The sequence below is a fragment of the Paralichthys olivaceus genome, chromosome 8 (assembly GCF_024713975.1).
Source record: "Paralichthys olivaceus isolate ysfri-2021 chromosome 8, ASM2471397v2, whole genome shotgun sequence".
NCBI classification, from domain to species: Eukaryota; Metazoa; Chordata; class Actinopteri; order Pleuronectiformes; family Paralichthyidae; genus Paralichthys; species Paralichthys olivaceus.
Window position 1 is genome coordinate 12,505,010 of NC_091100.1, and position 13,924 is coordinate 12,518,933.

Genomic DNA, 13,924 nt, shown 5'->3' on the forward strand with positions numbered 1-13,924 from the left:
GAGTACATCAGCCATAGCATAGCTGCCAGTAACGAACATGTAACCATACACAGCGTTAGTAGAGCAAAATCAAAAGGCAGGGTTATTCCAAAGAGGAAGTAAAACACACTAATCAGTGCATTTCCTTGCACATAACGAATTTCATATTTCGGCACTTTACAACCTTTATGATAAGTTCTGTATATGGGAACTGCACACTATGTAATTGCAATATAATACACTCATATACAATGTCTCAAATGCATGAACCTATGTTATACAATCATTATATCTATCACTCAAAATGTTGTTTGTTCTATTCAAATATTTCAAGATAAAGTCGAGCTTACATTTCTTCTCACTCTTTTCACTCTGCAGAAAAAAGATAAAAAGGGGTAAAGTTAGCTGCAACCTAATAATGATATTATTGTTTTTTTGTTGTGCTACTTAAAGTAAACTTATATAAAGTAATCATTATTTACCTCATCATCCGCATCTTGGTCTGAGTCAGACTCCTAAAGGGAAGAATGCAATAGAGGGAGTTACTGCATAATAAATCACAGTTATACTAGATACAGAAAGTGAATTCTGTTCATAGGAACCTTTGAGTAAGTTGGGAGGGTGATGTTCAGGTTGCAGATAGCGTTGTGGTTCAGAGTACGGTACGTCCTTGGGTCCTTTGTAAACGAAAGACGACCACACGGCTCCTGAGCTGTGTCTCTAATCTGGACGTTAAGGAAACAACAATTCATTTCTTTATATATATTTGACTTCTGAGCCTCTGAGTAAATCTTTCATATTTTCAGACATATATTCATACTTTGATGAAGAGTGCCAATCTGTTCTCCTTGAAGGCAAAAAAGCTGAACACGTGGTGCTGTCCACTCTTGGTAAGAGGCACCAGATTTCCAAAGCAGTCGGCAAATATGGGTTTTCCCTCCAGCACCTGTGTGTGGATTGACAGTTGTTTTCACGATTCAAACAAACCTTTTCCAAACAGCATTGTTTGAGTAAATACAACATTTGATTTTGAAGGACATGAGGCTGTGGCCATGTTAACCTGAACCTCAGTGTTACAAATGGTTATTTCTTTCACACCTCTGCACTATCGCTACAGGCATATTCAGCATTACTCCTCTCACTTCTCCTCTATCCCCTTTTCGATGATCCCTTTCTCACTCATCTGTCCCCACCATCACACCGCACCTCAACATCTCGGCTACGGGCAACTTCAGTGAAGTTCTCCTGCTGCTCCAGGGTTTTGTCCATCTTGTCGTCTGTCATGCAGAAACACCGCAGCCGGGCCTCGATGGGGTCCAGTGTTTTGGCGAAAATGACAAACTTGGCCATGTATGGAACACAGATGATCTCTCTGTACAGCTGAGAGGCAAAACTAACAGACTCCTGGATCTGTCGGCAGTCTATCAGCCAGAACCTGTAGGAATATGAATATTGATCAATGTTAACATATAGTTTCACAGTATGCTAGGTACTCGTGGTTTGATTTTAAACAACCTAAATGAAAGAAAGTGTTCAACTTCTGCGTGAGAGACAAATGACCTGGGAAGTATTTACCTGGCTGACACATTTGTGGTAAAGGAAACACATTGGTTGACAAAGGTAAGAGGTGTGGAGCCGGTGATGTCCTCCCATTGGGCAGGAGTGGTTCCACCTGAAACACAGAAACGTGAGTTTTACCCGACAGGTCTACTTATTAATTAGGTTGTATTTCTAGAAAGGATTATTTATGACAGGATCTGTCTTTGCCTAAAAATGATGAAAAGCCCAAAAAACACAACCAAACACAAACAGGAATAAGACGTCACATCAGATGACTTTACTACATATATTTTTACATTATTTGCTCATGGGATGATGTATTATTCCCCATACTTACCAGTAATACTGCAAAGCAAGCGTAAAGTTGGGGTCTCCCCACTGTATGCTGAGCTTGGCTCGTCAGCGTTGGAGCTCTTGGGAATCGGTATCGTCATGGTGATTGGTTTGTGGAACTTCCTCCGTCTTGGCTCCAGTGTCACAATTGGGCTAAATGTGGCTTTGTTACCAAGAATCTTTCTCACCACATCCACATCAATGGGCTGAGCCTAAAACAAGGTACAAAAGCCATATTCCTTGAATATTTAATGTTCCACTAATATGTGTCTGGCCAATGAATGCACTGTATGTACCTGTAGCCCAACTCTGATCTTCTTGGTGAGGGCTCCCTCAGGAAAAACAGCTTGGACCTGAGGCACAAGAGTGCTGCTAAGGACCCCACCCTCTGGTCCAATCAAATGACTGTCTTGCTTTATCCGTGAGACCACCGCAAAGTACTGCGGGAAATCTCGGGTCATGATGCGGCATATTCTTTTCTTCTCAAGCTCCTCGGGAGAATCAAGTTCTGCAACAATCAGAAATATGAAGTATGAATACCCTGAGTGACGTTTCTGTGCTGTAGTGTTTTGATGTATTGTTTGAATCAGAAATGCCTATCAACAACTACATCACTATCCAGTTAAGATCCCTTACTTTCATCCATGCCATTAAGTATCTGGTTCAGTTCTTCTTCAGTGAAGTCACAGTGGTGTTCCCTCCAGCTCTCCCCGGTCTCACTTCGCAAGATCACCAACTCTCTCTCTGTGCCTCGCAGAGCCGCAAAATGGGGAATCTCCACAATCACAGGCCTAAAGGGGGCGACAAAGTACAGTCAAACACAAACGCCACTCACAAGAACATGGTAAGTTTGGGTGTTTTTAAGTGATAATATGATGCTTTGGTTGATTAAATCATGACCCCATTCAAAAATAAAGAAAAAAAACAAAACAAAAATTTAAATTTGAGTTTAAAAAACATCAGGTGAACTTCATGCCAAGTAAAACAAACATATTAATTGAAAAGTAAATTGTGAAATGTTTCATCACAAAGAAAATATCCACTGCACAACAGCAACATAATCCAACTAGAAACAAGCCTGGACACTAAGGACACAATGGACATGACTCAAAAACATAAGGCAACAGATCAAGTGATTTGAGACTAAACCTTGCACATTTACACTGCTAAGAAAGAAAGAAGTGAGGTAACAAAGCAAAAAGTTAAATAAAATTAAAATAAATGATATGTTCTAAGGTGGACACAGTGGAAAATATGTGGGAGAGGATGTGAGCAGGATTCCAGACTGGTAGGGTCTTCCCCACCCATGGTCCTACCCGAGGAACTTGGTTCCTGGAGGACCCAGCTGCAGAATGCGACTGACCAGGCTCTCGCCCTCATTCAAAGGGGGCGGAGCTGTGGGCAGGTGGAGCTTACTGATCCGTACGCAGCACAGAGAGGGAGTCGAGAAGAAATTATGAACACACCACATTAAGTGTGGAAACACACTAACAACAAGCAAATGCACATACACGGGGTACAAAGTACACACAAAACACACACTTACCCCAAGAACTGAGCTCCAGTGGGCCCTACTTCTATGATGCGCCCAGCCAGCCCCTCACCCTCCACCATAGGGGGCATAGATGCCAGGCGGTGTCTCTTCACTAGCCTGCATGTCACCCGTGTAGGTGCAGAACACTTCCTCGGTGGTACGATGATTCGCAGGCCATTGTGACGGCAACCGCGCATGGCCCCGCCCCTGGCATCAACCATGAAGCTGACCAGGAAGCTACAGAAAAAAGAGCCCCAGCAATGGATGAAGTGTTTGTCAAAGACTCAAATCTCGAAAGTTCAATGCAGAAAAGGCAACCGAAACAAAAATGGGGGACATTTATGATTATCAGTCAGTAGTAATACAACAACAAGCAGGTTTCAGTAGATCATATTTCATTCCAGCCTCTTATAGTTCATTATTTCAATAATGTTTCAGTTTCATTCCACTTGAAATTCAACTTGCAAGACAGGCAAGCAAAGAGGGGAGCACTGAACACAATTCTTTATCGAGGGTCTTATGTGTCAAGGAGCAAATACATGTATGAATAATGATTCAAACATTAGATGTCTTCAAGCAGATGGTCACATAGTTCCTGTATATGAAATGTTAACACATGTTAACACATGTTAACTTGAGGAGGACCACAGTCAAACCACAGCAAGACCAAAATGAGCCGATCAGGACATGGAGCCAAGTGGTATCAGATTTAAGAAAAGCTATGTTTGTATTATATATATCAAATCCCATTAAAAACACAGAAAAATAAATTGAGCAGACTGACAACTGTTATCTGTGTAGACAAATCCTGTATTGGTGTCATAAAGCAGGTTCACACTAGCCTAGTGTAGTCTGATTGAATCAAACCCAGGAGCATTTACAACTATGGTGTGGTTTGTTTGCGTGGTGTGAACATCTGACTCAAACCAAATATCTGCACTCAACCGCCAAGAGGAACATGTACCAACTCATGGTTGTCTGCCCTGGACAGCCACAGTCGGCTGATGTAGGCCAATTATTAAATTATCTAATACCTGCTGTCTAATCAGATGTTCCTATGCACGGTCCTCTCATGTTTGATTATATCTCCAGATCAACTCCGGCATAAACACAAACTGACGGTGCTCCATGATGCACCATGTTCAGGTAGAAATTGAGGAGGGATTGTTGTATTTTTCAATGACCAATAATAGAGCGACATTTCCATCACATGGCTTTTGTTTACACTGTCTGGGCCGTTTGAGTTTTGCCTTTGTGAACGTGAACCGGTTCATTTTCCACAAGTTGGAAAATTGAAACAATGTATCATTCTCAAACTAATTCGATCAGGAACCAGATTTTTTGGTGTGAACCTGCCCATAGACTTCCATTATGTCCAACACACTGTTGCACTAGGTGATTTTTAACTTTGTTGTACTAAACACGAACACTGCAGTTTATTATGAGTCAGTCCCATGATTTAATCCACTGCTGAAAACAGTCTCCAACAATGTAATATTGCTAAAAACAACAGTGCCCAGAGTCTGTTTTATTCACTTTTGAATACTTAACCAGTTTAAAAAATATATTGTCATGGTCTTGTAGTTTGGAGGAGTTTGGAATGTACTCAGAGACGTTACCAGATTATTACTTAAGAACTTCTCATGGGATTTGATGACAATGAGTAACATAAAGAATAATGCCAGCCTTATTCTTAAAGGACTATCAAATTCAGATCCAGCTGTTAGAAATCACAAACTGTGTGATGTTAATACCCATATTTTAGATATAACATGATAAATGGCATCTTGGTTCTATGTATCAGCAGATCCTCAATCAAAGAAGTCAGATCTGCATCAGAGACAAAGACATTTGGATTGGAACATCTCTAGTTTACAAAACTTGTGTCCCCGAAATGATAAGTCGTGCATTATGAAATCATGCAGGCAGACATGATGAGAACGAGGCGGTCGTTGAGTGGATGAGGAAAAAGTAAAGGCAGAGAGGAGAAAAACTGAGAGAGTAGCCAAAATTCACCTGCTGTTGTCATGGTCTAGGCACGGAGAGGAACGGCTAGAAGCAGATACAAAACAGACACACCCACACACGCACACACAACCACAAAAACAGCCAAGACGAGACGGTGCACAGAGAGACAAAAAAATGTATAAAGTGAATAAAGAAGAATCAGGATGAGAAAAGTGACAGAAAAAGACACAGAAGCAAAGATCAGAGAAAGAAGGAAGATAGAAAACACAAATAACGTGAGGAGAAATTAAAATTGATTCACATGTGATTCATACACTGCTGACAATGAACAGTGGCGTGCAGAAGATGGAGTGAGAGTGAGAGAGAGAGAGAGAGAAAGAGAAAGGGAGAGAGAGAGAGAAAGATAGAGTTGTATACCCTGAGTGTAACAGACTGGAGGACAGCACCACATTATCAAGGTGCTCAGCTCCCCAGCTCAGCCGGAATGATTCCTTGTCTTCTCTCGATAATGCTGACACCTACAGACCAACAAAATCCTTCATTTATCATTCAGGAAATAAATATCTACATATTCTAAACTGAGGATGTGTTTTATCCTCACCTGGTGGCTGGTAAGCATGTCTTCAATGAGAACTCCTTCTCTCTGATGGAAACTTTGGTGAATGGGAGTGTGCTGCTGCCTGTTGGAAAAGCCAAAGGTTCAATGCCTGTGAACATATTTTTTGGTTTGTATCTTGAGATATGTCATCATTTAACATGTCATTTATGAGGTTCAATGTATGATTAGACTTAGTTTGAGTGTGAGGATCGTGACCTGTCCAGGTTGTGGCTCATGTAGCTGAAGCTGTCCAGGTAATGTCCTGGAAGAGAGTCATCTCCCAGCTCCCTGAGATCCTCTGCTCTCAGATACTCCCCACCGTCCCCTGTCATGGTGTCCTCACCTGGGAGACAAACGTGTGACATTTGAGATATTTTAGGAATAAAAACATGGAAGCGGTTTTTCGTCATAAATGTGTCCACAGTGCTACTGCTCCTCCTTTTTAACTCCACCCAGAACCACCTGAGAACTTTGAGTCGTGAAGGTTTAGTTGACGTTGTCTCATCACGTTGATGAGGCTGCCATTGCTACAAAGTACTGGTCACCTATTTACTCATATTTTATTAATATTGAATCTATCAGCTGTTCAGATTGCACCAAATTCAACACTGCACTTCCCTGGGCCCTGAACATTACACGTCAGGTATGAAGCCGATAAAAAGAACAGTTCTGGAGATATGAGAGCCACATAGAGAGATTTCTGGAACTAGTAGATCGATGAGATACATTTGTCTTTGCACATTTTGTGGTGTTTCACACATCAGAACAAATACCACGAACCACGAACAGGTGCAAGCATAGCATTACATCAGTGCATTTCCCTTTCCACATAACCGTCATGATTATATTCACATCCTCACACACTTTGTGCTGTTAGTCTCAACCAATTCATTAAAACACAACCAACAACACTCTTATTACCTCCATAAACATAAAAGTGTGATTAAGGTTTGTTCGTGTAAAATCAGGTATGTAAATGTAAAAAACGTATTCTGTGATTCTCTGGGAGCAGATGATCCAGCGAGAGTAAAAGGCTGAAGACAAAAATCTATGGTTTCATTTAATTTGGAACACACTTTGGAACTTTGATAAGACAACATGAATGAAAATGAAGTTTATTATTATTTCTATTGTTGTAGTTACTGCACACTATCAACACAATCATACCGATTAGCTACGAGAACACAAACCCACACCAAGCAGGCATAGCAGAGCAGGGCATTTTGCGATACCTTCCAGTTCCACAGACATCTCAAATAATGGCTCGTCCTCCTGCCTCAGAGCTATGAAACACACAACTTTAAGAACCACAGCTTTGATATCATCTATTTCTTGCTTTTTCTGTTGGGAGTAACTCACCCTCTTCATCAGACACATCAAGGATCTCCGTCATAGTCTCAGGGACGTTGAGCTTGTGTTTCTCAGTGACCGTCTTGTGTGACACCCATTTTCAAAGTCACGGAAAAAACATGAAGAGAAAAGATTTAACTTAGCCTTGTGGGAAATGTAAAGCAAAACTAAGTGATACAATGTCTGCAGCCTAAAGGTATCACACACACGTAGTTTACCGTTGTGGTGGTGATGATCTCCTCAGAGACAACTTTCAGTGTGTCCACCACTGAGATGTAACCCAGACGTCGAGCAATCGACAGAGCAGTGTTTCCATTCTGTGAGAAAGAGGGGCACAGAGTTTGGCCAGAAGAATTAGATTCCATAATCACAACAGTTTACATGTTCATGAGAGTGAAGTGGATTTTTTTTTCTTACCACTGTAGTAGAATTGGGTTTGGCCCCATGTTGCAGCAACACGTTGATTATGTGTGTGTTTCCTTGTTGTGCAGCCTGGTGAAGTGGTGTGTAACCATTCTGTAGAGCAAATGAACAAGGTTTTTAGGGTCAATATGATTTTGATTGTATGATGTCTCATTGTTGACTGAGCAGAGTTTTTATGCTTCAGATTCAACATTTGAAGTCTACCTTGGTTTTGGCATTGACGCCGGCTCCTTGCTGTAATAGGAAGTTCACCATCTTGGCATTTCCATAGTGACAAGCCACAATCAGAGGGGTATATCCGAGCTGAAGTGTGGAGGATGATGCAGAGATATAAAATGTTATTTACACATTTCCTTGAATTGTTATGATCCAACAAATAAATAATAAACTGGCATAGATACCAAACCACCTGAATGCTGTGGACATATGATGCTTAAAAAAGCCAGTAGGTGGCAGATATGCTACATTTCTATGAGTGCCACGATTCTCTAATAACTCAACTTAGAAATAAATAAATCCCTTAACTACATTTGAGTCGGCTCAAGTCTCGTTTTTGACCGACTGTGTTAGTGTGTATTTGCATGTGTGTGTATGTTTGCACCTTAGTTTGCTGATCCAGGTTTGCATCATGTTTGGCCAGAACTTCTGCAGCATTGACTCTGTCCTCCTGGGCTGTGAGATGCAGAGCAGTCAGTCCACTCTGTAACACAGGAAGCACAAAGTTGTCCACCATTGTTTTTTGTGAGAACTAATGATGTCCCTTGCACCCACAGAGGATCTTAACAAAATAAGTGTGTGACAATATTGAATTGTGTCTTTGTTCATGTGTGACCTTGGTGCCTGTGTTGACGTGGGCTCCTTTCCCCAGCAGCAGACTGGCCATCTCAGCGTGTCCTTCCTGGGCTGCCAGGTGTAGAGGGCTGACTCCCTGCTTGGTCAGAACGTTGGTCTCCGCTCCATACTGCAGCAGTGCTAATGCGATATTCTTCTGGTTCTTTTTGGCTGCGATGTGGAGAGGAGTGTAGCCATTCTGGACAGGGAGGATGGTTAGCAGTTAAATACTGTGATACCACAGAACTAAAAACAAAACCAAAGATGCTGCATTCACAGGACCAAACACATGTTTTGCAAGGTCACAGTGACCTTTGACCTTCGACCACTCAAATTTAATCAGGTCCTCTTTGAGTCCAACTGAATGTTAGTACCAAATTTGAAGACAAGGCATTCTTGATATATCATGGTCACAAGAATGGGACGGACGAATGGACAACCTGAAAACAACACCAACAGCAGGGAGGTATAACAAAGGCCTGTTAGCATCACTCTCTTATCATCATGCCTCCACTACTGTAACATAATAGAATTTTCCCAGTAGTGAATATGTTAAGGGACGTCAAAGGAAAGAGTTTATCAATTAGTAAACTGTGTCTGTATCACTTCTAATGTCAGCCTGACCTTTGCAGTAACATGAGGTGAAGCCCCTTTATCCAGCAGCAGCAGAGCTACATCCTGGTTGTCGTAATGAGCTGCCACATGTAGCGGAGTCAGGCCATTCTGTAAGAGGAAGCATGTGATTACAAAACTGTGATAGAACAAAGTGCTTTTATGATTTGAAAACAGTTCTATTCTTCTCTGTAATTAGTCTATTTGAGGAGGAACACATGAATTCTAGTCAGAGACTGAAAGATTAAGTGAACTATGTGTCTCAGTGAAATTAAAAGCATCACCACCTTGCCAGCATCGTCGAGAAGAGCTTTGCGCTGAAGTAGAAGTTTTGCTACGTCGAGGCTTCCATATTTAGCTGCTACATGTAAAGGAGTGAATCCTTTCTGCAGAGGGAAACAGGAGAGTGTTCACGTTCAGCTGGATAATGAAATGAACATGCATCCACTTGTGTGATCCGTCAATGTTTCTCTATCTCTATCTGTGTGCATCACAGCCTACAGTATCCTCTGCTCACCTTAGTGGCCATTGAGTGCGAGGCTCCGGCCTCCAGCAGCACGGCAGCGGTCTCCACCTGCCCCTCCCTGGCTGAAATGTGGAGTGGAGTGTACCCGTTGGTCGTGGCAGCATCAGGGTGGGCCATGTGCTGAAGCAGCAACTGGACTATGTCTGTTTTCCCCAAACGGGATGCGATGTGGAGCGGAGTCTGGTCCTCCTGTGGTTGAAGGACAAAATTATCATCCAGAGGTTCAGGGATTAGAAAAACACAGACATAGACATATGCGTCAGAGGCATGAAATATGCTCATTCATTATCAACAGAAGGAGACTCTGGTGACGCCGCTGCTGACTCACCCTGGCCATGGCATCCACCAACGCTCCATTTCTCAGCAAACAGCGAACCACTTCCATTTGACCTGCTCGTGCTGCCATGTGAAGAGCTGTCTCACCACGCTGATGAGCACAGACAGAACATTTAGCGGGCGCACTGAGAAAACGGACACTTGAAAAGCATTTGCTTACTTATAAAAGAAATTCTCTGATTCCTACTCACAATGTTACGGACGTCAGGGGAGGCTCCGTTCTGCAGCAGAAGCAGAACAATGTTGAGGTGACCCATGAAGGCAGAAACATGGATTGGAGTCAGACCAGACTGAAATGAGAAAAAGAGACAAAGATACAGAAACAGAGAAGATGAGCATTTAAAGCAAAGGGGAATGTAATAGTGTGGTATACTGACAGATGCTGTCCTGAGTCTTTCCCACAAACCTCAGTAATGGCCTGGATGGAGGCGCCATATTTGACCAACAGTTCCATCACCTTCACCCTGTTCTTCTTGCAGGCAATGTGGAGCGGGGTGAAACCATTCTGTCAGAGAGAGTGAGAGAGAGTGTTCATTTTTAATCTCAAGGAAGATGTGTAGAGGATTATGCAAAAACGACTGAATGTATTTCCACAAAACCTGCTGGAAGGATGGGCCATGAAAAATTTGGGATGGATCTGGACCTTTTCATCAATTTCTCTGGGAATGATCCATGACATATTTATCCACTTTTTTCTCATTAGTGTGTTTTCAATGTTGTGAATCAATGTTATGTTATTTGGATTGTCATCAACCTGTCATTCTTCCTCAATGGAGATTATGATTTCATGATCTGCATTGTTTTCTTGGCCTTGTTATAAGGCTTGACTGGGTTTAAGGGGACTGTGGGGCCTCTGTGCCATTTTAGCTTCACAAGCACTCTTATGTACTATTTTTATATTGGTGAGTAATTGCAAAATGTATGTGACCATTACTTTTTCTACTGGTGACAAAATTCCTCCAGTCTTTCAGAAAAAAATCCTACTCTCATTAAGCAGTTCACCTCTCAGTCTTATGTGGTCAATACATTTACTGATACCATATATGAACCTGTGTCCATGTTCAGCCTCTGTATGTTTGTCACTCTTGTCTGCATGTGTGTCTATTGATGAGTGTTTATTTTTGTGCTTGTGCAGTTGTTATTTTATGTGTATACCTACCAGTGCTCTGGCATTGGGATTGGCCTTCTTGTCCAGCAGCAGCTTGGTGACTCTGTAGTGGCCACAGTGAGCTGCGACATGCAGCGCTGTGAGGTAGTCCAGGGTGACATCATCAACAGGCGCCTTATCCTGCAGCAGGAGTTTAACACACTCGACGTGGTCTCCCTGGGCCGACATGTGCAGCGGGGACAGTCCGTTCTGTGTGGAAGTGTCAGACACATGGATAGAGGCCATAGGTGGTCAGTAAAAAACACAAAGAAGTAACAAGTGGTATTTATGCAAAACACAGGTACAATGTATTTAGTGAACTTTTTTTTTTTACATAAATGTTACCCTGAAGCCAAATTGAAGACACATTTATTTAATTTTAGGAATCATTCTGGAGTAGAGTAGGTCAGTACTGTCACAGCCGTTCAGTACCTTGGTTCTAGCTAAGATCGGTGCTCCTTTCTCAAGCAAGAGCTCCACTGCAGGGTCATGTCCACTCCTGGCTGCACAGTGCAGGGGGGTCAGTCCATCCTGCACAACAATTAGACACAAACACATGAATGTACACAAAATATAGATATTAATCCAGTTTGGGTTTTTTGACAAACTAAATAATTGACATGTAGTAAGTATACAAGAGGATAGTTACACAATTATCGCAATTTAATGACAACTAATGTCCAGATTTTAAATAAGTCTCACCCTGGTTTTAGCGTCTATTTGACCCCCTCTGTCCAACAGCAGGGCCACCATGTTGGTGTTACCTCTCTTGGAGGACACATGGAGCGGAGTTATCCCATTCTGAAAAACAATGAAGGAAACAAAGGAAGGTTTATCACAATTCCCATTTCCCCAAATATATTTCATAAACGTGAGTGGGAGCTCACATTATTCCATTCTTACTCTAAAAGTGATAGCTTCAGTTTCAGTTTTATTAATATATGATTTAAATTTTTGTTTCTGTTGAATTGAATGCAGTAACTGTGGAAATTGAGACATTACCCTGGCAGTGAAGTCCACAGCAGCTCCTCTGTTCAGCAGCAGCGTGGAGACGTTCACGTTACCATAGTGAGCCGCAATGTGCAGAGGGGTGAACCCACTCTGTATGAGACAGACAAGGAGAGACGGAGGAAGGAAGGAAGGAAGGAAGGAAGGAAGGAAGAAAGGAAGCAAGAAAGGAAGGAAGAAAGGAAGCAAGAAAGGAAGGAAGATGAGATTTTTCTGGAGCAGATAAAGGAAGAAACCTGACTCTGCTGAAGCTGCATAATGATGAGGCATCATGCTGAAAAAAGAAACCAGACGTGGTGAAAGAAGAAGCATAAAAAAATTAGCATGAACCAAAAATAGCACATGCAATAAATAATGCATTTAAAGACTTTGTAATTCTGCCATGCATGGTGAAAAAATACAACAAAGAAACTGAGAAAAAGAAACCACGAAAAGGTCAAAATAAAAGAATCACTAAACAACTACGCACTGTGTATTTGCTTGGACGGACAAACGGACATTTATATGTAAGCTGCATGTATAGATATTTACGGTACACAATTGTAGGTGGGCTCAATCCTTACCTTCCCATTCTGATAGACGTGGTGCAATTTAATTAAGAAACAGAGTTAACTTAAATATTGATTTGTTGTTTCAAACAATGATATCAATGTGCTCAGAAAGGTACATGAAACAGGTTATGCAGAGGAAAAAAATCAATAAATTAATAAAAGAAACTGTCAGAATTTAAGGATATAAATATATCATGCTAATCAATTCTAGATTCATATTATTTTTATTTTAATTAATGAAAAGAGGAATAAAGTAAACAAATACTTGCAATAATCTGCAGTAATAAACATTCTCTAATATCTTTTGTTACAACACACTGTTTTCACTGTCAGCCATGCAGGAGTGTGTATTACAGCCTAGTCAATTACATGCATTCATTTTAAAGACACATGATTCTAACATGCAGGATTGTACAACTCCTGTTAAAAAAGGGACAGATAAGGACCAAAGAGCTGAAAGAGATGGTCAGAAGTGATAAAAGGTGACGAGTCTGTATACCTCTGTGGTTCTATTGACCATCATCTGGTTAGGATGCGTACATAGAGAAAGGGGAAATAGGGAGTCGGGTTGTTAGGGAAAGGGCTCCTCACAACATTCACACATCAAACACAGGGTAAGTCTGCAAAGTCCACTACACGCCCCCATATCAGTTTCTCCATGCCTGCTCTCCCTCACCTTCGATTGGACGTCGGCGTTGTGGTCGTTCTGCAGCAGCAGCGCAGCCGACTTTGTGTCGTCCTTGCGGGCTGCGATGTGCAGGGCCGGCAGACGAACCTTACCCTTGGTGTCGTGCTCCAACAGCAGGGAGACCACGGAGTTGTGGCCCTGCTGGAGAGCGATGGCCAGTGGAGTGAAGCCATCCTGGATGAGCAGAGAAGTGGAGAACAAGAAAAAAGGAAGAGAAAAAGACTCAAATGTATTTGAATGAAATGATTGAAAGATGTGCATATTGTAGTTAGTGTATTCATTAACCAACCTCTGTTGCGATGCTTTGGTTCCCTTCATTTTCCAACAGGTACCTCACCACCTCCAGGTGATTCTCCTGGGCTGCCATATAGAGTGGAGTGAAGCCATTCTGTAGAAACAATAAATACATTCTAATAACTGAGAATAAAGATAGACGACGTGTCTCCACTTTCTTCCACGGAACAAAAATGAAGCTAAAAT

At 41.8% G+C, this 13,924-nt stretch overlaps 1 protein-coding gene across 21 annotated transcripts in view; it reads right to left on the reverse strand.

Annotated features, from left to right (window-relative positions):
• ank2a (ankyrin 2a, neuronal) overlaps positions 1-13,924 on the reverse strand; it is a 72,873-nt gene that overhangs the window by 34,789 nt on the left and 24,160 nt on the right. For 10 of the 21 annotated variants that reach the window (XM_069529672.1, XM_069529662.1, XM_069529663.1 and 7 more), the window contains 35 exons: positions 13,734-13,832; positions 13,433-13,618; positions 13,256-13,279; positions 12,200-12,298; positions 11,900-11,998; positions 11,630-11,728; positions 11,210-11,407; positions 10,457-10,555; positions 10,242-10,340; positions 10,043-10,141; positions 9,706-9,903; positions 9,476-9,574; positions 9,201-9,299; positions 8,578-8,775; positions 8,347-8,445; positions 7,950-8,048; positions 7,740-7,838; positions 7,541-7,639; positions 7,332-7,404; positions 7,205-7,255; positions 6,189-6,315; positions 5,976-6,054; positions 5,792-5,892; positions 5,423-5,458; positions 3,419-3,643; positions 3,189-3,287; positions 2,509-2,663; positions 2,169-2,380; positions 1,877-2,084; positions 1,555-1,651; positions 1,186-1,414; positions 800-925; positions 582-704; positions 462-494; positions 330-351 (listed from right to left, as the gene is read on the reverse strand). In XM_069529672.1, the coding sequence (XP_069385773.1) occupies positions 330-351; positions 462-494; positions 582-704; positions 800-925; positions 1,186-1,414; positions 1,555-1,651; positions 1,877-2,084; positions 2,169-2,380; positions 2,509-2,663; positions 3,189-3,287; positions 3,419-3,643; positions 5,423-5,458; positions 5,792-5,892; positions 5,976-6,054; positions 6,189-6,315; positions 7,205-7,255; positions 7,332-7,404; positions 7,541-7,639; positions 7,740-7,838; positions 7,950-8,048; positions 8,347-8,445; positions 8,578-8,775; positions 9,201-9,299; positions 9,476-9,574; positions 9,706-9,903; positions 10,043-10,141; positions 10,242-10,340; positions 10,457-10,555; positions 11,210-11,407; positions 11,630-11,728; positions 11,900-11,998; positions 12,200-12,298; positions 13,256-13,279; positions 13,433-13,618; positions 13,734-13,832 (4,087 nt within the window). The remainder of the gene's footprint in view (positions 1-329; positions 352-461; positions 495-581; positions 705-799; positions 926-1,185; positions 1,415-1,554; positions 1,652-1,876; positions 2,085-2,168; positions 2,381-2,508; positions 2,664-3,188; positions 3,288-3,418; positions 3,644-5,422; positions 5,459-5,791; positions 5,893-5,975; positions 6,055-6,188; positions 6,316-7,204; positions 7,256-7,331; positions 7,405-7,540; positions 7,640-7,739; positions 7,839-7,949; positions 8,049-8,346; positions 8,446-8,577; positions 8,776-9,200; positions 9,300-9,475; positions 9,575-9,705; positions 9,904-10,042; positions 10,142-10,241; positions 10,341-10,456; positions 10,556-11,209; positions 11,408-11,629; positions 11,729-11,899; positions 11,999-12,199; positions 12,299-13,255; positions 13,280-13,432; positions 13,619-13,733; positions 13,833-13,924) is intronic. The other 11 variants (XM_069529683.1, XM_069529671.1, XM_069529680.1 and 8 more) reach the window with 7 other exon arrangements.